At 35.6% G+C, this 26420-nt stretch overlaps 1 protein-coding gene across 3 annotated transcripts in view; it reads left to right on the plus strand.

The window, feature by feature from the left end:
* Window positions 1-26420, plus strand: part of CEP350 (centrosomal protein 350) — a 132983-nt gene that overhangs the window by 55265 nt on the left and 51298 nt on the right. For all 3 annotated transcript variants that reach the window (XM_036844769.1, XM_036844764.1, XM_036844773.1), the window contains exons 17-27: window positions 116-279; window positions 3961-4071; window positions 4535-4675; window positions 5897-6033; window positions 7205-7327; window positions 10596-10765; window positions 13441-13637; window positions 14601-14785; window positions 15269-15356; window positions 22500-22646; window positions 24267-24424. In XM_036844769.1, the coding sequence (XP_036700664.1) occupies window positions 116-279; window positions 3961-4071; window positions 4535-4675; window positions 5897-6033; window positions 7205-7327; window positions 10596-10765; window positions 13441-13637; window positions 14601-14785; window positions 15269-15356; window positions 22500-22646; window positions 24267-24424 (1621 nt within the window). The remainder of the gene's footprint in view (window positions 1-115; window positions 280-3960; window positions 4072-4534; window positions 4676-5896; window positions 6034-7204; window positions 7328-10595; window positions 10766-13440; window positions 13638-14600; window positions 14786-15268; window positions 15357-22499; window positions 22647-24266; window positions 24425-26420) is intronic.

A 26420-nucleotide genomic window follows, 5' to 3' on the forward strand; every position in this document is an offset into this window, starting at 1 on the left:
TTTCCTACAGAGGAAAGCAGACTTGTTTTTGGACTTTAAAATGAGAAATGAATTTTAGAAATCTGAGATGTAATTTCATGTGAACTTTGATATTTGACAATTATATGCCTTCCAGGTTCTAAGCGCTTTTCTCCTGCTGGCCTCCAGCATCGTATGGCAGCAGAACTCAGTTACTTGAGTGCCATTGAGGAGTCGGTGCGCCAACTATCAGATGTAGAAAGAGTTAGAGGCATTTCACTTGCTCAGCAGGAGAGTGTGTCTCTGGCTCAGATCATAAAGGTATTTGTAGAGTTTTCTTTAGTTTTCTGCATTTTTTTCTCTTTTCTTTGCTATTTCAAATAGTTTTAATGATGAGTTTAAAAAAAACAACTTTAACTTGCCAAGTAGAAAAAAATAGTCTGTCATACAGTACCTATAAATAACCCTGCGAAAAACTATCATATGCTAAAAAGATAATTAAACATGCAGTATTTGGCAGCAGAACAATATATTACAGTCATTTTCTTTCAAATACTTCATTTTCCACGTTCTCTACTTTTTTTCGTGACAGTGTGAAAATCAGCTTATCAAACATTTTCAGTATTTTCTCTTTTTTTGTGACAGGTCAGAAATGGCTGAGTTTTTGTTTTTTAATACTTTATTTGTACTAAAAAGAAAAGTTTCTGAGATCTAAGTATTTGGTAATGCCAGGATAACTTTCCCTTAGCTAACAAAAATCCAGTGTTCCTCAGTGGGAATGCTATTGGTATGTATATATATATATATATTTTTTAAACTGAGGTAATATTTAAATATAATAAAATACACAGAATTTAAGTGTATAATTTGATGAGTTTTGAACATGTAACAACCACCCTAATCAAAATGTAGAACACTTCAATCACCCAGAAGTTTCACCCAGGCCCCTTTTCAGTTAATCTCCCCTCCTAGAGGCAATTAGTATTCTGATTCATGTCACCATAGTTTATTTTTGCCAGTTCTAGAACTTTATAAAATGGAAGTATACTTTGTACTCTGTTGTGTTTAGCTTATTTTATGCAACATAACGTTTTTAAGATTAATCCATGTTATTGCATCCATGGTGTTGCTTTTGGTTTTTTTGCTGAATAACATTCCATTGATGAATATATCACAATTCATTTATCCATTCTCCTGTTGATGTACATTTGTATTATTTCCAGTTTTTGGCTACCATAAGTATTCCTGTTCTGAACACTTTTTTGCAATGCTCTGTATACAACACATATTTTTATTTTTCTTGCCTAAATACCTAGGAGTGTAATTGCTTGGGTTAAGTGTATGTTTAACTTTATAAGAAACTGCCATTCTGTTTTCCAAAATAGTTGTAACATCTTATACTCTGACAGCAATATATGAGAGTTCTAGTTGTATTGTATCTTTGCTATCATTGTGTATTGTAGTGAGGGTGAAGTAGTATCTCATTGTGGTTTTAATTTGCATTTCTTTTATGATTGATGAGATTGATCTTTCAGTATATTTATTGATCAAACTTATGTCTTCTTTTGTGAATATCTGTTCAAATCTTTTGCCTATTTCATGATTGGGATGTCTTACTTATTGAGTTGTAGGAGTTCTTTATATATTCTAGAAACAAGTCTTTTTCAGATATATCTCAAATATTGCTTTTGTTTGTTTGTTTGTTTTTAAATGCTAAGTTATTTATTTATTTATTTATTTTTGGCTGTGTTGGGTCTTCGTTTCTGTGTGAGGGCTTTCTCCAGTTGCGGCGAGCGGGGGCCACTTCTCATCGCGGTGCACGGGCCTCTCACTATCGCGGCCTCTCTTGTTGCGGAGCACAGGCTCCAGACGCGCAGGCTCAGTAGTTGTGGCTCACAGGCTTAGTCGCTCCGCGGCATGTGGGATCCTCCCAGACCAGGGCTCGAACCCGCGTCCCCTGCATTGGCAGGCAGACTCTCAACCACTGCGCCACCAGGGAAGCCCTCAAATATTGCTTTTCATCCTTGATTTGCCTTTTCATTTTTTTAAACTATGTCTTTTGAAGAGCAGAATATTTTAATTTTGATGAAATCTAGTTTTTAATCTTTTTCTTTTATGGGTAGTGCTTTTTGTATTCTAAGAAAACTTTGCCTACCCTAAGATATTAAGATACTCTAACAAAGATATTCTTTTATTTTTTCCCCAAAGCTTTATAGTTTTGGCTTTTATATTTAAGTGTGTGAACCATTTCAAGTTAATTACAGGTTGTGAGGAAGGGGTCAAAGTCAAACTCTTTCCTCCCATATGGATGTTTGGTTGTTCTAGCACCGTTTTCTTCAATTACCTTGGTACCTTTATCAACATTTAAATAATCATTTATGTGTTGGTCTATTTCTGCACTCTGTTCTTTTCCATTGACTTATTTGTGTAGTACCATACTGTTTTTCTAGTACCATACTATTTTACTATAGCTTTATTAGTACCATACTATTTTTTTTCTTTTTTTTAATTAAAAAAAATTTTTTTATTGGAATATAGCTGATTTACAATATTGTGTTGGTTTCAGGTGTACAGCAAAGTGAATCAGTTATACATATGCATATATCCACTCTTTTTTAGTTTTTTTTCCCATTTAGGCCATTACAAAGTATTGAGTGGAATCCCCTGTGCTATACAGTAGGTCCTTATTAGTTATCTATTTTATATATAGTAGTGTGTATATGTCAATCCCAATCTCCCAATTTATCTCTCCCCCCCTCCCCCATAGTGAGTCTTGAAATCAGGCTGTAATTACTCCAACTTTGTTCTTTCTCAAGATAGTTTTGGCTATTCTACATTTTTGCATTTCTGCATAACTTTTAGAATCAGTTTGTCAGTTTCTACAAAAAATTTTAAAAGCCTGGTGGCATTTTGATTTGAATGACATTGAATCTATAGATCAGTATGGGGAGAATTCACATCTTAACAAAATTGCATCTTCTAATTCAGGAACATAGTATCTTTTTCTATTTGTTTAGGTTTTTAAATATTTCTCTCAGCAGTGTAATTTTCAGTGTAGCGGTCTTACACATTTTAAAAATTATTCTTAAATATTTTATGTCTTTTGATGATAAATGATTTTTTTTTTCAATTTCATTTTCTAGTTGTTCCTCTTAAAATACCTATAGATAGTTTTTTTGTGTGGAACTGTTTAGCCTTCCTACATTCCTCCCAATAAATAACAGTAGTTCTGTCCATTCATTGTGACAGTAAAAGCTCTCCAGACATTTCCAAATGCTCACTGGTGGACAGTGGAGAGGGGCTGATACCAACTTTATTAAAAAAGTCACTGGATTGAGGAAATGGCCTATTGTAGTTGTCATCCTTTCCTTGAAATCTGAAAAACCGCTGATGTTATCTACCATTTTAGGGATACATTATATCTCTGGGTTTCCAAATACGGACAGGGCATTGTACTTTATATACAGCCTTACCACCTTTAGAGAACCTGTATTATTTAGCACTATTCCAGAAGAAATGAAAATATATAAATGTATAGATAACATTGTATGGAATAATTGTAAGAAAGAGTCCTGTTAAGAAGGAGACGTTTTGGAGGGCAACATTTTTATGAAGCTGCTCCTTCAAAGTCAAAGGAATCATAAAATTGTGAGGTGTGAAGCGTTACCTTTATTCTTATATTTAGGATGTTTTAATCTCCTCCAAAGAGTTAGGTACCATAGCTTTTCTTTTAAACCAGCTTTTTGATATGAGTTCTTAGTCCTGCATGTCTTGGAAATTTCTTATATTACTACATTATTTGACACACAGTAGGTGGTCACTAAATATTTAGATAAATGATAAATGGTTGGTGTCTATGCTATTTCCTGTCTTTCCTTTAGGCTCTGATTAGTTGCTTCAAAAGATCTGTGTTGGGAAAACAGTGTTCTATTTAATTAAGTTTCTGCATTAAAATAGTTCAGTATCTTAGAATTAATAGTTGATCATTTCTTTATTTTGAAGGCACAGCAGCAACGCCATGAAAGAGACTTGGCCCTTTTGAAATTGAAGGCTGAACAAGAGGCTCTGGAGTGTCAGAGACAATTAGAAGAAACCCGAAGCAAAGCAGCTCAGGTAGCTTCTTTTGCAAATTTCTATCCTTGAAATCACTTTAGTATTTTTTTAGTTATATAGGAGTAAGAAGGAAAGATGTAAATAATAATGTTTTAGTACGTTATACCATATGAGTTAATTTCATGTCATTTGATTCTTGTAGCAACCCTGTGAAATTAAGTAGTCAAGGCCTATCCCCAGTTTAGAGAAATGGAAACTGAGGTACACAGTAGTTACTTGTCTACAGACACATCAACTTGTGAACAGTGGAGTTAAGACTTAAACTTCAGCAGTGATTTTAAGATTCCAGATTTTAAACTCTAAATTTTAAGACATGAAATCAAGATAGTAGTCAAAGGTTTTGTTTTGTTTTTTTTCCTCAAGGCATTTGATCCATGAAACAAATTTACAAGTTAAAACTAATGTGGGTGGGATGAGACTGAGACATAAAGTAAGTTCTCTTTTCACCCTCTTTTATTAACAGGTCCATGCGGAATCATTGCAGCAGGTGGTTAAATCACAACGGGATGTAACTGAAGTCCTGCAGGAAGCAACTTGTAAAATAGCTGCTCAGCAAACAGAGACTGCTCGCCTGACCACAGATGCAGCACGCCAAATCTGTGAGGTGAGAGCCACCGAGAACCCTTTTCCTTTTAGTTCTTTTTAGTCAGTCTGATTACCTTTGGTCTTAGCAGTCATGGGTTTCTAACATCTAGCGAATGCATACTTTTGATAAGTGACTTTCAATGAGGGCCATACCCTATTGAAATGAGGCATCATTTATTGTAGTGTGTTGTCCATGTGAACGATACAGGGGGCAGAAAAAAGATGCAGAAGAACTCTATATTTTGGCCCCTGAGTAAGCTTTTTAAAAGAAAATCAATTTTATTGATGTGTAATTTACAAACAATAAAATATATCCATTTTAAGTGTACAGTTTTATGAGTTTGACAGATAGATATAGGTATCTATATATATTTCTTTATCGTATCTATCTATTCCCCTGAACACCACCATAATCAAGAAATAAAACTTTTAAGAGTATTGGAAATATTCTTTCATGCCCTTTGCAGTCAGTCCCCAATCTTAGTCCCACGGAGCCATGGATCTGTTTTGTATGAAGATGTTTCATTGTTACCCAGAGTGATATTAGTGTCTTTTTTTTTTTAATTGTACCAAAGATAAAGCCAGAAATAGTTTTACTGCTGTCTCTATATAGGATATCATAATCTATAAAGTTACAGTTTATTTTAGCAGTTACTATTTAGGACTGTTTGTGAAATGAATCTGTTATTAAAAAGCCATGAACCTACTGTATGATGGGTACCATGGGGTTGTGCAAATAAGTATAGAGTCTCTTTTCTCAAGAAAATTTTAGATTACAATTAACAAAGATTTCAAAAACACTTCAATTCGTCAAAGCAGTGATTGAATAAATACCAGATGAATAATACATGGCAATAATGGCTAAGCGTAGGGAAGATGTACTTCACATTGTTGGTCAGAAAAGACTTAGATAGGAAGTTCTAATTGAAATGATTCTTGAAGGAAGATTTAATTTTTGGTTTACTGTGGCTTATTTTGGACTTGAAGGTTTTCTGTCTAGTAATTCATAGATTGTTATAGCTGGGTGAAACCTTAGAAATCATGTGGTCTAGCTCTATTTTTATAAGGAAGTTGTTGAAACTTAAAGAGTCTAAATGACATGCCCACAATATTTTACCTAATATGGCAGAATTTGCTTGCTCTCAATCCAGTGATCTTTGTAAGACACTCTGCTCACTCTCAGTTCTTCTGTGATGTTACCTTTTTATATCTACTTTGCCTTGTGTGTGTTTATATTTAGATGGCAGAGTTGACTCGAACTCATATCTCAGATGCCATCACTGCTTCAGCAGCTCCCCTAGCAACGCTATATGACCACCAGCGGCAGTATGCTCCAGACTTCGTGAAACAACTAAGGACAAGAGCTGAAACAGATAGGTTAATATCCAGTCATTCAGGAAATATGTCATGAGTATCTATTATGTCCCAGGCACTGTTGTGGGTACTGGAAATACAGTCATGGGCATACAGTCTGGTGGGGAAGAGAGACATTAATCAAATATCCTTTAAGTGAATGAACACTTACAAATTAAGCATTATGAAAGAAAGGAACATATGTCTTTGAGATATACAACAAAGGAGTTTGAATAGCAAGGAGGTCAGAGAAGGTTTTCCTGAGGAAGTAAAGCTTATGGTGAGATCTAGTGGATGAAAGGGAGTCAGTGATGTAAAGGAGGTAAGGAATAGGCAGGTCAATACATGCAAAGGTGGAGGAGAAGATGAAGGAAGACCAAAGTGACTGGGGGCAAAGGGCAAAGAGGAGAATGGTAGGAGATGATGCAGGGATCAGATTATGATAGAACTTTGCAGATCTTATGGATTTTGGAGTTTATTCTAGGAGCAATGTAAAGTCATTGGAGAGTTTTTTAGGCAGGGCTGGGTGATGTCATCATGTTTATGTGTAATATTTTTTAATAAATTTATTTTATTTATTTATTTTTGGCTGCGTTGGGTCTTCGTTGCTGCATGCTGGCTTTTCTCTAGTTGCGGCGAGTGGGGGCTACTGTTCGTTGAGATGCGCAGGCTTCTCATTGCGGTGGCTTCTCTTGTTGCAGAGCATGGGCTCTAGGAGTGCGGGCTTCAGTAGCTGTGGCACTTGGGCTCAGTAGTTATGACTCGGGGCTCTAGAGTGCAGGCTCAGTAGTTGTGGTGCATGGGCTTAGCTGCTCCGCAGCATATGGGATCTTCCCGTGTCCCCTGCACTGGCAGGCGGATTCCTAACCACTGCACCACCAGGGAAGTCCCATATGTGTATTTTTTTACATCACATTTTGACCGTCTCTAATTCATAGATTTTAAGTCTCTATTCACATTCATTGATACTTGGGGTGATTTGTGTTTATTTCTCGTAATAAATAGAAGATATTCTTTAATGTGTTGTACACTTTTCTGTGAGCAAATGCCTTTCTTTCTCAAATACTTTGTAACAGTTATTTCATAATTTCTATTCATTCAAGATTTTATCTCATGTTAATATTAAACAGTACTTAAAAATCTTTCTCTTGTTTGAGACTTTAAATGTTTTAATCAGTTTTTATTTTCTTTGTAGGAAAAGTCAGTCTGGTCCACTCTCTCAGAGTAAAGAAGGGACCCTTGACTCCAAGCATCAGAAGTTTTCCCCTTCATATGATAGTTATTCTGAGTCTTCAAGATACAAGAATCGTGATAGAAGGTAAAAAGAGTTTGATTTAGTAAAGTCTGATAAATGGCTTAGACATTGCTTTTTTTTGATTCCTTAATCTTGTTTCTTTAAATGAAATAGTGTCTTCCTTTCTGTTCTGGCTTCCCCCATTTAATTAGCTGATTTACAAAATAGTTGTTCCATGTAATAATATAGCTACCATTCCTTGACAGTCTACATTGTACAAGTACTGTATAAGTCGTTCTTCCTGCATTTAATCTTCACAACAATCTTCCAAGACAGATATTATCCTCTTTTTATAGATAAGGAAACTGAGGCTCATGGAGATGTTAAGAAACTCACCCACCGTCACATAGCTAGTGGCACACCAAGGAATTGAACCATAGTTTGTCTGGCTCCAAAGCACATTGCTTTGCTGACATCCATATTTTTTGACATTTCTGTATGTACTAATTTTTATCATTATGAAAGAAGATTGAATACTTTGTCCTTGTACTTGGCACAAGTATTAACATCTATAATTTTCAATTGTGGTTCTGTCCTTGGATTAAAAGGTTTTAGAGGCCTCTTTCCAGCATTCTTAGAGGTAGGATACCTATATTGTCAAAGTATACTAAAACCTCAGTTTAAAAAATCATGAGACTAAAAAACATGAAGATTAATGTGGGGTAAGTACCAACAGTTATTAAGTCCTTACTCTGTGTCTGGAACTATATGACTTTCATTTAACCTTCACTGACAATTTAGGCCATCATCTGAGTTACTGCAGTGGACTCCTAATAGGTTTCCCTGTCCTGTAACCTTTCCCCACTTCATACATTAACCACATGGCAACCAGAGTGATTTTTCTAAAATTTGCCGCCAATTGGTTATTTACCTGTTTGAAACCTTCAGTGTTTCCTCAGAGCCACTTAGTATAGTGTGAAAGTCCCTTTATTATTGAGCCTTTAGTCCATCTCCAGCCCTGTCACTTGGCATTTCCCCTCTTACCGTATTCTACTGGCTCTAACTACTTCCGTTTCTCTAAAGAGCCATGCTCTCTTTGTCTCCTGTGCCATTACATATGATATACCTTCTTTCTGGACCCTCCCCACTCCATTTCATTTAGTTTACTTTTACTTGCCCTTTAAGAATCAGTGTTACCCCTCATCTGCTTTAGAGATCCCTTCTGTGTTCTCCCACGGCACTCCGTATAACTATTACAGCCTTTATCACCTTCTATATTCTCACTCCTTTACTTATCACTTGTAGACTAGACTTGGAGTTCTTTGAGGGCTTCATTTTCATCATCCCCAAAAGAAACTCTGTACCCATTAACAGTCACTTCTTATGTCCTTTCCCAGCCTCTGGTGACAGCTAATCTACTCTCTATTTCTATTTTATATGGATTGTTATCTGTTTTGGACATTTCATATAAATAGCATCATACAATGTGTGGTTCTTTGCTACTGGCTTCTTTAACTTACCATAATGTTTTCAAGGTTTGTCTATCATGTATCAGTACTTTATTCCTTTATATAGCCAAATAATCTACTGCATGGATATCCCACAATTATCCATCAGTTGTTGGACATTAGAATTGTTTCCACTTTTTGGCTCTTATGAATTGTGCCACTGTGTACATTCATGTACAAGTTTTTGTGTGGTCATGTGTTTTCGTTTCTCTTGGGTATATACTTAGGAAAAGGATTGCTGGGTCATAATAGTAATAACTCTGTTTAACATCTTGAAGATATGCCAAACTGTTTTCCAAAACAGCTGCTCCATTTCACATTTTCACCAGGAATATAAAAATTTTCCACATCTTTACCCACACTTGTTGGTAGGTTAATGAAGACTGTGTCATTCTTGTATCCCCAGAGCTTAACAAAATGCCTAGCACATAGTAGGCAATCTACTACATGTTTCTTGGGTGAATGATTCGTGTGTAACTGCTAAGTGGAAGAATTGAGATTAACCCCATATCCTACTGACTCCAAAGCACTCGCAGTCCCCTGCATTCTGTCTTTTACCTTATAGCTTTATTATACAATTTATCCTTTCGAAAACATTTATTAAGCCAGACAAATAATTGCATAATATTCTGATAAACACTATCGTAGAAATATGCACAAAAAAACAGTGTAAACACAGAGACAGACCTTCCTTGGGAGTGGAGAAGGGGTCCACAAACAATTTGCAGAAATGATACTTCAACTGAGTCTTGAATTCATTAGGCAGAGAGGGAAGGAAGGGCATGTCACAAGAGGAAGTAGCTTATTCAGAGGATCTCAAAACTTGGCTTATGATTGGCTATATATTTATATTTAGTGAATGGATAAATTAAGGAAAGCAAAGAGGGAGGAAGGAAAACACTGAACTTGAAAACAAATTCACTAAGCATTTGGAAACTTGAGACTTAAAGTCAGGGGAAGGGTGGAGCTAGTGATACAGATTTGAGGCTCATTCCAAATGATAGCAGTTGAAATTATAGAGATGCATAAGTTTGTCCAAGGAGAGTATATAGCATAAAGGAGAAAGGAACCAAAACCAAAACGCTAGGACGCACAATCATTTTAAGAAAATATAGAAAAATTAAAAGGAACCGAAAGAAACACAGGAAAACTTGCTAGGGAGGTAGGAAGAGAAGCAGGTGGGAGTAGAGTCAAGGAATATAAGAAAGGAGAACCCTTTTATTTATCATTTAAGTTTGATATAATTTCAAGCTTACAACAACTTTGCAAGAATAATATAAAGTTTCCAAATATCTTTCATCCAGGTTACCCTAGTGTTAACACTTTACTACATTTGCTTTAGTGAACTTTTAAAAAAGGAGATAAGAGGTTCATACCTCTGATGTTGTAGAAAAAGAAATTATCTATTGGATTTGACAATTAAAGTTTAGGTGGAGTTTACAAGAACCGTTCCAGTAGAATAGTAGGGAATTGAAGCAGACTGCGATAAATTATGAGGTTGATGAAAAGTAAGGAAGTGGAAACGGCAGATAGAAGCCTCTTTTCCCAGTAGATTGATTTTAAAATGAAAGGAAAAAAAGGGAGTGATAGCCTGAGGATAGTGGTTCCTCATTATGACTATTTAAAAGTGAAACCTTCCTTTCTTCTACTCATCTTTCCTGAAGCAGTTTCTTCTCAGACTTATGTCTACGTAGCATTTTTAGTTTTATATTATATATTTCGTCATTTCATATCTTGATCATAAGGCACATTTCCTTGGCCAAATAAGTTTACTTTGAAGTTATGATCCTTATTTTGTTACCTTTATTTTTTTTCTGGTTTGTTTCCATAATACCCTTAAACAGGAGTAGTAGTGGTAGCAGCCGTCAAGAAAGTCCTTCAGTTCCCTCTTGTAAGGAAAATGAGAAGAAACTTCATGGTGAAAAGATGGAGAGTTCTATTGATGAACAGGTCCAGACTGCTGTGGATGATTCTCTACGAAGTGATAGTGTACCATCTCTTCCCGATGAGAAAGGTAACTTTCTTTGCACATGTATGTATAATTATCGTTTGGGGAGGCTTCCAGAACCCTTTGAGATATTTGTGACTGAAATAATTAATATAATTAGACAAGGTTTTATGTCTGATGTTAAATGTATTCAAGTGAAACTGTTTGAAGGCCATACACCATGCCAGTAGTAACCTTGCTAATATTTTACATGGTTGTGTGTCATGATTCTGAGGGGAGGCAAGACTAAATCTAGGTGACCATGCATGTGAATGGAATATATACTCAGTACTGAAAAAAATTACTTTTATCCTATTGTAGATGTGTAACACGATCATAAAAAGGAGAATACATTATTAGAACTTTAAATTTTAAACAATATAATAAGGTACAATTTCTTCTAAATGATGATAACATCAGATATATTAAATAGATTAAAATTCATTACTTTTCCTGGATCATAAATTAAAGCTGTACTCCTGTCGAATCATGGGTTGTAATTAATATAGCAAAGAAAACAGAATCTGGCAACAAATGGCACCTTTAAGACATTAAGTTGGTAAATTAATAGCCTCCATTCTAGATTTATTTTTTAAATAACTGGTCATTAAGTAGTGCTTTTGATTGATAGTCTAGAACCGTAGTCTTCAAAGCACGATGGGCAAGACAGTCTTTGGAGTGTAAGAAGAAAATATTTACATTAAAATTTTTTTCATCCTTTAAAAATCTTTTCTGTAAATTTTATAGTGAATATAATATAGGGATATAGTAGTCTATAGTTATGGCAGCCCTAGCTGATTAATACAGATGTTGGTACCTAGAAGTTGGGGTGATGCTATAACAAATACTAAAAGTGTAGCAGTGGCTTTGGAACTGGATGACGAGTAAAGGATAGAAGAGTTTTGAGGTTCATGCAAGAAAAAGCCTACACTGCCTTGCAGAGATTGTTGGTAGGAATGGTCATTAAAGGTGATTCCGATGAAGTCCAATAAAGGTGGAAATGAGGAACATGTTATTGGAAACTGGAAGATAGGCAGTCCTTGTTATAAAGTGGCAAAGAACTTGACTGAACTTGTTCTAGTGTTTTGTGGAAAGTGGAAGTTAAAAGTGATGACCTTGGATATTTAGCTGAGGAGATTTCTAAGTAAAATGTTGAAGGCATAGCCTAATTTCTTCTTACTGCTTATAGTAAAATGTGAGAGAAGAAATAAACTGAAGGAATTATTAAGCAAAAAAGAACCAGAATTTGAAGATTTGGAACATTCTCAGCCTATCCATGTTGTAAAAAATGAGAAAGTGAGTTCTGGAGAGAACACCAAGGGTGTGACTGGACAGTTACTTTGTAAAGACATTACCCATGGATTTAATCAGCCATCTCAGCATGTTCAGCAGAAGCCAGGCACAGAGATGGGGTTATACTAGCAGAGACACAGCCAGTTTGGACTAAAGGGCAAGAGACAGGATGAAATATAGGAAAGCTTTCAGACTTCTGGGATTCTGTGGGATGGGACAATAGAGCTATCCAGCTGTGAACATGCCTATCCTTCAAGAAAGCTAAGGTGGCTAGAATTCATGGGGCAACCAAAATCCAAAGAAATTAAAACATTGAAAAACTAGTATGAAGAAGAAAACAGGGGAAAATCTAGGTCACTTTGGTTTGGCAATGATTTCTTAGGTACAACACCAAAAGTACAATCCATGAAGGAAAAAATTGATAAGGTACACTTTGTTAAAAATTAAAAACTTCTGCTCTGTAAGAGACGTTATTAAGAGAATGAAAAGCCACAGACTGTTAGAAAATATTTGTAAATCACGTTTTAAAAGACTTATATCCAGAATGTATAAAGGACTCTTAAAACTCATCAGGAAAATCAGCAACCCAATTTAAAAATACGCAAAAGAGCTGAACAGACACACTTCGTTGAAGAAAATATACAAATGGCAGATAGACATGGGAAAGGTCTTCAATATCATATATTTATAGGGAAGTGAAAATTAAAATCTCAATGAGATACTATAACGTGCCTATTGGAATAGCTAAAATCCAAAATAACAACAAATTGGTGGCAAGGATGCTGAGCAACAGGAACTTGAATTCATCACTGACGAGAATGCAAAATAGCACAGCGCCGCTGGAAGACATTTACACAGCATTTTTTTTTTTTTAGTGGTAGGTTTCTGCTTTTAAGATTTATTTATTTATTTTTATTGATTGATTGGTTGCTATGTTGGGTCTTCGTTTCTGTGCTAGGGCTTTCTCCAGTTGCGGCAAGCGGGGGCCACTCTTCATCGCAGTGCGCGGGCCTCTCACTATCGTGGCCTCTCTTGTTGCAGAGCACAGGCTCCAGACGCGCAGGCTCAGTAGTTGTGGCTCACGGGCCTAGCCGCTCCGTGGCATGTGGGATCTTCCCAGACCAGAGCTCGAACCCGTGTCCCCTGCATTAACAGGCAGATTCTCAACCACTGTGCCACCAGGGAAGCCCCATACACAGCATTTTATAATGACCCAGCAATCACATGCCTAGGTATTTGCCCAAGTGATCTGAAAACTTATGTCCACACAAAAATCTATACACTAATATTTGTGGCATTATTATTCATAATTGCTAAAAAATTGGAAGCTATTCAGGGCTACTAATTGAATATCTACTGAAAACTGTTATAATGATAAAATCTACTTGCTCCATATTCTTTTATTATAGATTCAACTTCTGTTGCAACAGAATATTCCCTGAAATTTGATGAATCCATGACAGAAGATGAAATAGAAGAAAGATCATTTCGATCTTTACTACCTTCTGAGAGTCATCGCAGATTTAACATGGAAAAGAAAAGAGGCCATCATGATGACTCTGATGAAGAAACTTCCCCAGAAAAGACTACACTGTCCTCTGCCAAGGTGTGTTTCAGTTTACCTGTGGAGATACTTCATAAATAGTTGTGGATGTGTTCTCTCAAAGGTATGAGGAATTATTTTGTACTTGAACTCAATTGTCAGCTACCAGAATGATTTTCCTGAGATATCAATTTTATGTTATATTTTTGGTATAGAATCTGGCTTTGCTTTCCTTATAAAGTAGCTTACAAACTTATTCCTTGGAATGATATATAAGGCTTTTGAGGATCTGAGCCAAAGTTATGTCTTTAGCTTTTTCACTTACTTCACCCTTACAACACTGTATTCCATTAAAAAATTTTCATTTATATCTTTCTTCTTATTAAATTGTAAGCCTTTTGAATAACAGGGGCAAATTCTTACCCAGCTTTACACCCCTGGGACAGTACCTGGCTTACAGTAGTTGTTAAAATTTTATTGGGTGAATAAATTAGCAGATGAATGTTACTGGCTTTCACTTGCCTTTTTTTTTTGAAGAATGTTCTCTTACGTGGTTGGCAGCCTTTTTATATACATAATTTATTTTTATAAGTGCATACCTCTTTTTTTTTAAACTTATTTATTTTATTTATTTATTTTTGGCTGCATTGGGCCTTCGTTGCTGTGCGCGGGCTTTCTCTAGTTGCGGCAAGCGGGGGCTACTCTTTGTTGTTTCGGTGGCTTCTCTTGTTGTGGAGCACGGGCAGTAGGCGTGCGGGATCCAGTAGTTGTGGTGCGCAGGCTCAGTAGTTATGGCTCGTGGGCTCTAGAGCACAGGCTCAGTAGTTGTGGCTCACGGGCCCAGTTGCTCCGCGGCATGTGGGATCTTCCTGGGCCAGGGCCTGAACCCGTGTCCCCTGCATTGGCACGCGGATTCTTAACCACTGCGCCACCAGGGAAGCCCAAGTGCATACCTCTTTTAATGAAGTTAATTAAATTCCAAAAGGTTTAGATGGTGATAAACACGACATAAACTCTCTAACTCAGGAGCTGAGCATGCCATTCTCAGGAGGACAAGACAGCTTTTCTAAATTTACTATGGAGATGGTTAGACAGTATATGAAAGAAGAGGAAATGAGAGCAGCTCACCAGTCTTCACTCCTGCGTCTCCGTGAAAAGGCCTTGAAGGAGAAAACTAAAGCTGAATTAGCCTGGCTAGAGCATCAGAAAAAGTAAGTTCTTTCAGTGAACATAGTTTTGACTGTTCGATTTCTCCTTTCATGAAAAGGAAATGCCTTGTTTTTAAAGATGTTTTTGTTTCCTCATCTAATTTAATTTGATCAACCCAGTTTCTCAAGCTAGAAATACATCAGTCATCCTTGAATCATGTTGCTTTCAAGACATCCTAAACATATAACATTTTCTTTGCATTTCTCTTTCATCACTTAACTGACTCTTATATTGTTATTTTATACTTAATTCCTTTACTATGTTATAAATTTCTCAAAGCTATTTTATCTTTAAAGGACATAGTCTAGGGTTTGCATATATCATATATCCAATAAAATATTTGTTGGGTTAGGAGTTGCTGCATGCAACAACTGTTTTCCACATTTGAAAATGTTAAATGGGTTAGAGATTTGTTAGTGGTTGAGAATTCTTGACATTAGAATAGAAATTTAATCTAATCTTTGTCTCAATGGGAATAATTGCAGACATCTACGAGATAAAGGAGAAGATGATAAAATGCCCCCACTCCGAAAGAAACAACGTGGTTTGCTCTTAAGGTTGCAGCAAGAAAAGGTATGTTAGGAAAAACACTCCTTTAAGAGAACATAAGGCGACAAGTTAGATTGTGGAATCTATTATTTTGCCTAATCTCTTTTTCTTATTATCACCTTAAAGGAGATTTAGTTGATATTTACCACTGTTGATGCATACTACTATAATTACAGGAGTTGCTTAGTGGCCTATCGTTTTTCTCCTAAATTAGGGTTGTGTTTCACTGCTAACTGAATACAATATAGAGTAAGACCTTCTGCCTTCATTTACTATGTAAAATAAAACTGTGCTTTGATATGCATATTTAAAAAATTAAGATGTTTGTGAGTCTAATTGGATCAATTATTTAGTCACTGTTTCCCCAAATAGATTTTCAAGACATATGAATTACAAATTGACAAATATTTTGGCTTAATGGACTCAGAAAGACCTGGCATTTATATCCTGGAGAGGCAGCATGGTGTAGTGGTTACGAATTCAGGCTCTAGAGTCAGATTGCCTTGATTAAAATCCCAAACCTTCCAATTATTAGTCTTATAATCTTGGAAAGTTACTTAACTTCTCTGTTCCTCAGTTTCCTTATTTATAAACCGAGCATAATAATGATAACATACTTTGTAGGGTTGTTAAGAGGAATAAATGAGTTAATACATATAATAACTTAGAACAAACCTTGGCACAAAGGTAAGTGCTCAATAAATGTTAGCTGTTATTATTTGAATTCCAGCTTTGTCAGTTGCAAATGCGTATTCATGGTCAAGTTTAAGTAACTCTCTGAGACTTAGTTTCCTTATCTGTTGGAGTGAGATTTTATTTCATATGATGGTTGTGAGGATTAAATGAGGTAACATATGTAAAATCTGTTTCACATTGCCTGGTAAGTATTTAATAGATTGTAGTTTTCTTTTCCTTTATTGACCTGTTTTCAGGTACTAGCTACTGTGTTGGATGATCTGTGAACTTAATCATTTGAGTTATATATTGGAATATTAATAGTTTTTTTAAAACTTTGCCCTAAGAGGAACTCCCTGGCATTCCAGTGGTTAGGACTCAGTGCTTTCAGTGCCAGGGCCTGGGTTCAGTCCCTGGTTGGGGAACTAAGATCCCACAAGCTGTGTGGCATGGCCAAAAAATAAAAATAAAAAATAAATAAACAAAAATTAGTCTTTGATTTTTCAGTATATTTACTATGATTTGCCTAGGTGTGGTTTCTTTTGCACTGATACTATTTAGAGTTTGCAGAGCTTGTTGAATCTGTTGTTAGTAGTATTTCATCAGTTTTTGAAAATTATCTCTTCAGGTGTTGCTTTTGTCCTTTTCTCTCATTCCTTTCCTTCAGAGGCTCCAAGTAGACAAACGTTAGACCTTTGGACAATTTACCACGTCTCTGTTCTGCTCTGTTTTGTTTTAATGTCATTCTTTAAAACAGTAAAACAACCATGACAACAATATCATCAACTACAACAAAAAACCACTGTGCTTCTGTTTGGAAAGTTTTTATTGACCTGTCTTTCAATTCGTTAGTTATAGCTTCTGCACCGTGATGTGTACTGTTAAATCTATCCAATGAGTTCTTAATTTGATTTCTTTTTTAGTTCTATAAAATCTGTTTTGTTCTTTTTTATAGATTTTAATTCTTGTTGAAATTCTCTACCTTTTCATCTGTTTTTTGACCTTTTTCTGTTATTTTTTGAACACATTATTCATAGTTATTTTAACTTCCTTATCTGCTAACTCTATCATTTGGACATCTTTGTGTCCGCTACTATTGTCTGTTTTTATTTTTTATTATCATATGACCCTTTTTCTTAAGATGCCTAGTACTTTTTTTTATTGAATGCTGGACACTGTGTATAAATAACTGCAGAGGCTCCAGATGATGTTATCTTCCCCTAGAGAGGATTTATCCTTTCCTCTTCTATGCAGTTAGAGTGGTCAGCTGTTCACTTTATTCCACTCAGGGGCTGAGCTGGGTTGGCACTGGGCTGCAGACTTGGTAAGCCTCAGTCTACTTCTGCTTTGCATTGACGCTCGGTTGTGACCCTGCAGGGATTTCAGTTGAAAACCAGGTTAACGTGTTTTACCAGCACAAGAGACTGTTGGGTATTTCTGCTCTGCTGTTGAGAGGTTTCTGGCTTAATTCCTTAGCCTTTTTGCCTATGCTGCTTGAGAATTGGCGGATACTTTGAGGTGAAGACTGAGTTTGAAGCCTTAAGTCTTAAGACTTAACTGTCTTAGGTCTTCAGTTTTTTTCACTGCAGTTCTCTGTAGCTGGTGGGAGTGTTAACTGGTGTAATGACTTTCAGAGCAGTTTGACTATAACTAGGTAAATTGAAGACACATAATTTATGACTCAGCATTTCTGTGTGTTGGTAAATATCCTAGAGAAGCTTTTACAGTATATAGGGAAAAGTGGAAACTATTTCTTCAGTAAGAGAATAGATGAACCAGGGCATATTTCTGCAAGAAAATATAACACTGCAGGAAAAAAGAATGCATTAAATATAAGAACTGTTTAATAATGGTAATGTTCTGTATCTCTGCTATCCAATACAGTAGCTACTAGCTCCATGTAGCTTTTTTTAAAAAAATTATTTATTTATTTTGGCTGCGCTGGGTCTTAGTTGTGGCACGCAGGATCTTTTTAGTTGTGGCATGCGAACTCTTAGCGGCGGCATGCATGCGGGATCTAGTTCCCTGACCAGGGATGGAACTCGGCCCCGTGCATTGGGAGCGCGGAGTCTTACCCACTGGACCACTAGGCAAGTCCCCACATGTAGCTTTTGAGTACTTAAAATGTGGCTAGTGCAACCAAGAAACTGAAATTTTAATTTCACTTAAAATTAATCTCAATTTAAATAGCTACATGTAGCTATTGACTACTGTATTGAACAGGGCAGCAGTAGGTCTTATCAGAGATCATAATATTGGGACTATCCTGGCAATCCAGTGGTTAAGACTCCGCGTTTCCACTGCAGGGGGCACAGGTTTGATCCCTGGTTGGGGAACTAAGAATCCCTCATGCCATGCAGTGAGGCCAAAAGTTTTTTTTTTTTAATCATAATATTAGTTATTACAGAAAAACAAGATGCAAAAGAATATGTACACTATGATACCATTCTTGTAAATTTTTAAAAGTCACCAATTAGTAATATATGTTCCATGGAATCACTCATGCATCAAAAGTACACAGCACATGTAGGGATGATATACTGAGAGGAAAATGGAAAAAGAGATTGGGGTAGAGTTTAGTTTTATCTCTAATGATTTAATTTTGAAACAGAGATTTGAAACAAATGTGGCAAACTGTTCAATCCCAGTGGTGGGGGTTTGAATGACTAATTTTTCTGCATACTATGTTTATAGTAGGCCAGAATGCTTTTTAAGTAAATGTGCAAAAAATACTCCTTGATCCAACTAGCTGTTACAGACCAGGGTTCTTGGCCTCCTTAATCAATAGAAATTGATCAGAGGCCAGACAAGAAATTCAGGCAAGGCTTTATTGGGACCCCTGCTGTAGCAGGGGGGAGTGAGAACAAACAATAGGTTCCCTTGCTTGCTTGCTTGCTTGCTTTCTGGGGGCGGGCCAGTTGGTTCCTTATGTGGGGTGAGGGTAGGGGTGTGTCCAGGGGTCGGGCTGGAGGGGTGGCTTAGGAGGTTTGCCCACTCCTTAGGTGGTGTTGTGTGCAGGGGGCGTGCTCAGTACCCTGTTTTTGCTCCAGGCTCTTCAAAGTGGCAGTTGGTTTTTTTGGTCTCTTTGTATCTTTTGGGTCCAGAATTTGCCCTAGCATGCACGCAGTTATTTTTAGTCCCATATAGTTTCTTTGTATTTATAGCTTAAGGAGAGGTGTGTCCAGGTGCAAGCTTTGCAGCATTGCAGCAAAGGTTCCCAGGTCGTAGGCCTGTCTCACAGCTACCCCTAGAAAGTTGCCCTCTAGGAATAAAAGCACCAGAGTGTGAGGATATGTGTACTGAGATTCTTACTGCAGTTGTGTCAGTAGGGATTATTTTGACATGTAGTGAGATGGCTATGAGGAATTTGGCCACATATCTTTGCACAGCTGTATCCAACAGGAACATATTTTCCTTATTCTCTCTTTTTTTTTTTGAGGTGAAATTCACATAACATAAAATAACCATTTTAAAATGAATATACCATTAACCATTTTATTTATTTATTTATTTTAAAAATATTTATTTATTTAAGCTGTGCTGGGTCTTAGTTGCAGCATGTGGGCTTCTTAGTTGCGGCATGCAGGCTCTTAGTTGTAGCATGCATGTGGGATCTAGTTCCCTGACCAGGGATTGAATCCGGGCCCCCTGCATTGGGAGCACGGAGTCATACCCACTGAACCACCAGGGAAATCCCACCATTAACCATTTTAAAGTGAACAGTTTACTTGTACAACCTTATGGCTTATTCTTAAGAGAGATGCAAACACTTTCCCCTTAGAACCCCTTGAAAAAAATCTTTTCTTTCTTCTAGGCTTGGATTGGGTGAAATTATACGTTAATTGGTTTAGAAGCTCAGGCCTAAGCTAGTAGCAGTTTTCAAAAGGTGTTCTGTAGAGCTCTGGGGATCCCTGAGACCCTTTCATGGGTCAGGGAGATCAAAACTATTTTCATAAGGATAGTGAGATGTGAATTTGCCTTTTTTATGTGTTGACATTTGCACTAAATGGTGCAAAAACAATGGTGGTAAAACTGCTGGTGCCTTAGCACAGATCAGGGCAGGGGCACCAAACTACTAGTAGTCATTATATCTTCCACTGCCACATACTTGCAGCAAAAAAAATCTAGTTCTACTAAAGAATGTCCTGATTAAGTAGTAAAAATTAATAATTTTATTGTGTTGACCCCTCAGTACTTGTTTTCATATTCTCCGTGACAGGAATGGGAAGCCCACAATTAAGCACTTTTCCTAGATACCAGAGGACGGTGATTAACTCATGGGAAAGCATTTGTGTAGTTTGAATTGCAAGCTGAGCTAGCCAGGTTTTTTTCATGGAATACCATTTTTACTTGAAAGAGTATTCAGAGACAAACTATGTTTGTTCAGATTAGGGTATTTGACAGTCATTTTCTCAAAAATGAACAAAGTGTGCTTTTCACTTCAAAGAAGGCAATTGACTGTTTGTTGCCAATGATAAGGTTCAAACTTTCAAGCAAATGTCAGAATTTTGAAAAATTTCTGTCTACCACCTAATACTAAAGAATTTTTTTCAAGATCACAGTGATATTAATAAATGTGATTTGGGGGGATTGTATAATGAAATATGTGAACATTTGGAAGATCTGCATAACTGAGTGAACTAAACATTTTCCAAATGAGCAATGTATGGTGTTTTAAAAAAATCAAGCCACGGAGATGGGGAGGGATAAATTAGTACTATGGGATTGATAGATACAAGCTACTATACATAAAATAGATAAGCAACAAGGATTTACTGTATAGCACAGGGAACTATATTCAATATCTTGTAATAACCTGTAATGGAAAATAATCTGAAAAAAAATTAGTGTATAACTGAATCACTTTGCTGTACATCTGAGACTAACACAGTATTATAAATCAACTATGCTTCAATTAAAAAAAAAAAAAAAACCAAACCAAAAAAAAACCAAGCCAGACAGTAAAGAGATGTGCAAACATCTACATACTATTTTCACTAATTTTGTTTGTTTTGGAAAATATAGTTATTTTCTTCAAAATGTGAATAAATGCCATTGTACACTCATGAGAGAATGAGAGTGAAAAGGCAAATAATGTCTTAGTATTATGAAGATAGTTTGATCCTGAGAGTCTCCAGAAGGGATCTTAGGAAGCTTCAAGGGTCCTTGGACCATACTTCGAGAACTGGTGCTTGAGAGGAATTCATACACGTGCCCAAGGAGACAAAAAGTATAAGGCTGTTGATTATAGTATTGTTTGTAATAGTAGACAACAACCGTATCTAATCATAGAGGTAATAGATACATGAAATCTGTATACCTCCAGTGTAAATTTATGCAGCATTTAGGGGCAAATCAACATGGAGACATATAAAAGCAATGCTTAGTAAATAAAGCAAGATTGAAAATATATATGTATGATATTACTTATAAAATATTTTAAAACATACAAACCAAACAGTATATATTTTTTTGCAGGTAAGTACAAATATTTGTAGAAGAATTTTAAAAGGATGTACACCATGGAAGGATATATACCATGATAGTGGTTACCTCTAGGGAGTTGGGGCAGGGAATTGTAGACTGGTGTTATCTGTAATCTTTTATTTCTTTATGAAATTAAAGACTAAGAGAAAATATGACAGAGTATTAACAATTGTTAATTTGGGATTTTGGAATTAGATGTTTATTGTGCACTTCTCTGCATTTTCAGATAGTTTAAAAAATCAAACATGATTTAAATAAATTGTAACAAGTTATTAATATCTTTATTATGCTTTATTGACAAGAAAACAGATTACAACAAATTTATGAAAAAAATGGACAGTCTGTTAAATTTTATTATTAACAGTGAAGTGTATCATTTTTTGCCCACTATTAGCAAAAGAAAACAATAATATCCTGTGTGGAGAGAGTTTGGTGCAATGTAGTCTTAAATGTTTCTGGTGGCATTTTATGTGGAGAAAATTCTTTTCTGAAAGCAATTTTAGAAACTGTTCTAAGGGCCATAAAATCATTCATTCTCTTTGACTTGTTTGTCCTACTTTTTGGAATCTCTCCTAAAGAACTAATCCATAGTATGAAACAATTCATAGGCATTAAAGCATTATTTGGAATGGAGTTTAGCAATAGAATAATGGTTACATTAATTAGTTTACTTGATATGCAGTTATTAAACAAATAAGTGTAAAGGCTAAATGGCACTATGGAAAAATATGAAGGGTATGTTAAGTTTTAAAAAGGGATATGAAATTATCAGTCTGTTGTAATTATAATTATTTGAATTAAGGAATCATGTTAAATTATTTTAGAGTGATGTGACTTTTTTTCCTCCTCCACTGCTTAAAAATGTTTCAGTATTATTATTTTTATCTTGAAATGCTGTATGTATTTATTTTTGATATATGTGATGATTGGATTTTCTTTTTAAAATATTATTTTGGACTTGTCTCCTCCAAATTTCAATCCCTCGCCTAACTCTTTAAACTTTAGGCAGAAATTAAACGTCTTCAGGAAGCCAATAAGGCAGCTCGGAAGGAAAGACAACTGATTCTTAAACAGCAGGAGGAGATAGAAAGGATCCGACAGACTACCATAAAACTGCAGGAGAAGTTGAAGTCTGCAGGGGAGAATAAATTGGTAAATTACATGAAATTATTATTAATTTGTTTTCTGCCTCATGTTGCTTGCTAATAAATACCTAACTCTACCTCATCGTCTAATATGGTGGATGTGTTCATTCTAGCACTATGATACATTAATGCACCAGGATAAAGTTCTATGTATGTGCCTTTATGTAAAGTGAGAGTCTTTTTTTTCCTCTCATGGGATATTCAAGTTTTGAAAGGGACATGTAGGTCATATATTAGTTTAAAAATGTTTTCCATTTATAAATTCAGTTGGGACAGAGAGCCTTGTTTTTGCTTATCAATCCAAATATCAGTATCAATATATATTCCTCAGAATTAATGGGAATATATTCAATCCAAATATATTCCTCAGAATTCATGGGAGGAATTAATTATTTTTGCTCTTTACATAATACTTTTGTCAGCTGTCTAATGCCTAATATAATGATACAAGGTTCAAAGGAGATGTTCAGACAAAAACAAAATTTGGACCTATTCTGAAATACTGTAAAGTGTCAATATAGTGTTGGAAAACTCAGCCTATATAGCAATACAGTTAAATAAATCTCTTAGTATTCACTGCTTTGATTTTTAAAATATACTTTAAATTTTGAAACAGTCTCAGATTTATAGAAAATTTCAAACACAGTACAAAGAGCTTTGATTTTCTCAGTCGAGAGTTACGTTGCCAACAAATTAATATTGACACGTTAGTTTTCATATCTCTTTAATCTCTTTCAGTCTGGAAAAGTTCCTTGACTCTCATGACCTTCACACTTTGGAAGATTACATGCCAGATATTTTGTAGAATGGTCCTCAAGTTGGGTTTGTCTGATCTTTCCTCATAATTAGATTCAGGTTGTGCATCTTTGGGAGGAATATCACGGAAGTGATGCTGTGTTGTTCTCTGCATTCAATCAGGTGGCACCTGATTTTGATTTATCTCATTACTGATGATGTTAACTCGAACACTTGATTAAGGTGGCATCTACCATACTTCACTGTATAGTTACTCTCTTTCTCTTTGTAATTAATAAGTGCATTGCATGAAGGTATTTTGAGGCTACATGCATTCCTGTTCTTCGTCAAAGTTAACTTTATTCTTTTATTTATATCAGTATGGACTCACGGATTTGTGTTTTACTCAGCATTATAATCTGTTACTATCATTATTTGTTTTGATGCTCACTTTTTCTCAAATTGGGCCATTAGGAGCCTCTTCGAGCAGGTTTCTGTGTCCTTTTGACATGTACCCATCAGTCTTTGAGCACTTTCATGTTTTCTGGAACAAGATGTTTCAGGGTCATCTTTTACTTTCCCTGCCTCAGCCTTGGAATCAGCTGTTTCTCCAAGGAGGATAGTTATTTAGAAATCAAGATCTGGTGCTAAGCATGCTCACTGCTATTCAGGTTTTGTTGCTCCTAAGCAACAAATCTAGGGACTATGTAAGTACATGTATATACATTTTACTTGTGTGATATAATTTTGTCCTTTAAGTAATACCTTAATTTCAGCTATTTTACAAATACTGTTTTGAAGATAAATTAGTTTTGAAATGACAGTTTAAATCAGTTTGAGATCTTAAATTCCAGTATAATTATAATACTTTACTACCCCCTATTGTTTGCAGGACTCTCATAGTGATGATGATACAAAGGATAATAAGGCAACCAGTCCTGCTCCAACTGACTTGGAGACCCGCAGTCCTTCCCCCATTTCAATCTCCAGCAGTGAAACTAGCAGCATTATGCAGAAACTGAAGAAAATGAGAAGCCGCATGGATGAAAAGTAATTCGTTTAAAAAAATATCTCCTATTTACACTGAAAGTAGTAGCAACAAATAATATTTTTAATGTATTTCATTAGATTAGATTGATACAACATAATATTTTATGGATTCAGTTGCATTTTAGCAGAGTTATTAAGTCATCCTAGAAGTCAGTTAACTGTAGACCTTATTTATAAAACAAATTTTCTGGATCTTAAATACAGCCAGGTTTCTTATTTTAAAAACCAAAGTAGTATTTGCACATATACCCATGACAATGTTTTCTCCTTTCTTTTATTAAAAGTTATGAGTAAGTGTGAAATTTTTACCTTTTCTGAAATCTGAGGACATGTCCACTGACTTGAGGGAGCAATTTAAGGGTGTATCTTGAGATCTCATCCTGTGACTCTGACAACTGTCAGGCTTACTCAAGTAGAAGAGTGAAATTTTAACCTGTGAGTGGGTCTGAATTGCTCAGTTAAAACCAGAAAGTCTGAAATTTTCCTGGGATGTTGAATGATTTGGCAGTCTGTCATTCTTCTAAAACATTTCTAAGTATTATTTTTTAAAGACTCTTTTAAAGAAAGCTACTCCTACTTAGATATAGCTCAGTTGTGTGTCAGCTTTGACCATACCAAGTGACATTTACATGAGAGTTTACTCCTTTGCGTGTACATTTGATTAAATACGCTTATAAAGTAGCTGCTTGTGGACTATTTTCTACCTTCTTTAAATATAGAAGAGAGGTCCATTAAAATTTTTGTTGACTGCTCTTTTATTTTAAGTTAGCAATTTGAACCACAGATTAAACTTAAGTTGTATCTTGATATCCTTTGGCAGTATACTGCCCATCACCAAATTTAATAATGCTCTATGTTTATATGTGACATCAACCTATGATTTAGTTATTTTCTGAACAGTCAAGCAGTTGTAAGTCAAACCTTACTTACTATAGGTACAGTGTTGTACACTGGCACTTCATTGCTTAATTGAAATTGCACTTCAGTAACTTAAAATTGGCATTTGATACCTTAAAAATACCTAAGTTTATTATGAAGATAAGTTTAAATAATAAATACAAATTTTTAAAATAAAAAATATAAGGGGGTGAAAACTGAACATTTACAAATGTGTAAGTGTACCTTTTGTATGATTTCCATGGGATAGACCAATTAAGACCTATTCAAATAGGAATTCTTTCTTCCTTCCTGATAAAAATTTCCAGTAGCCTGTGTGGGACGTACTGGATTGCTCCAGGGATCTTTGAATTCAGAATAATCTATCTCATAAATTTTTATAACTGATTTGGCATTTTATATCTGCCTCTAAATGCCTTTGGATCATAAATGTTGGAGGAAGGACAGCTTCAAGGGAAATTTCTTCATTGATTCCTTGCTTGTCTATACTAGTAAAATCTTCATTGCTGGTCTCTATGAATAATATTCTAATAATTTTAATCACATCCATGGAAGGAACTGCTAATCCTATTCTGTTTGTGAGATTAGTCAGTTTATATGGTGTTTATTTGAGATTTGGTTAAAACTTTAAAAACCCTAAATAATAAGTTAAAGGTTGAATTTATTGACTTTGTTCTAAGTTTTGTTAATTATTTTCTCAGAGCCCAAAATACTAAAGACCTAGAATTTTTTTATCATTGCTCTACCTTTGTCAACTACTGCAGTAAACTTTTGAGAAAAGGCCTTGAAGCATTCAGTGACTTCTTGATTTGTTGTTTGAAGCAATGCAGTTGTGTTTGTGGTAGGGCTGGGGTAAGGACAGTAGTTGCAGAGAAATTAGTTTTAATGTTTGGAAGATGATGCTGAAATTTGAGGGTGAAGTGGAGTATTTTCCAAAATTAGCAGTGCATTAAAAAGGGAGATTACTGTTATGCGATTTTTTTTTGATCTCCAGAACAAAGCACAGTTGGTCCTTGAGCAGCTTGGGGGTTGTGTTAGCAATGCTGCACTTCCGCATAGATGAAAATCTGCCTAAAACTTGCATAGTCGGCCCTCCGTA

The sequence above is a fragment of the Balaenoptera musculus genome, chromosome 1 (genome assembly GCF_009873245.2).
Source record: "Balaenoptera musculus isolate JJ_BM4_2016_0621 chromosome 1, mBalMus1.pri.v3, whole genome shotgun sequence".
In the NCBI taxonomy this organism is placed as follows: domain Eukaryota; kingdom Metazoa; phylum Chordata; class Mammalia; order Artiodactyla; family Balaenopteridae; genus Balaenoptera; species Balaenoptera musculus.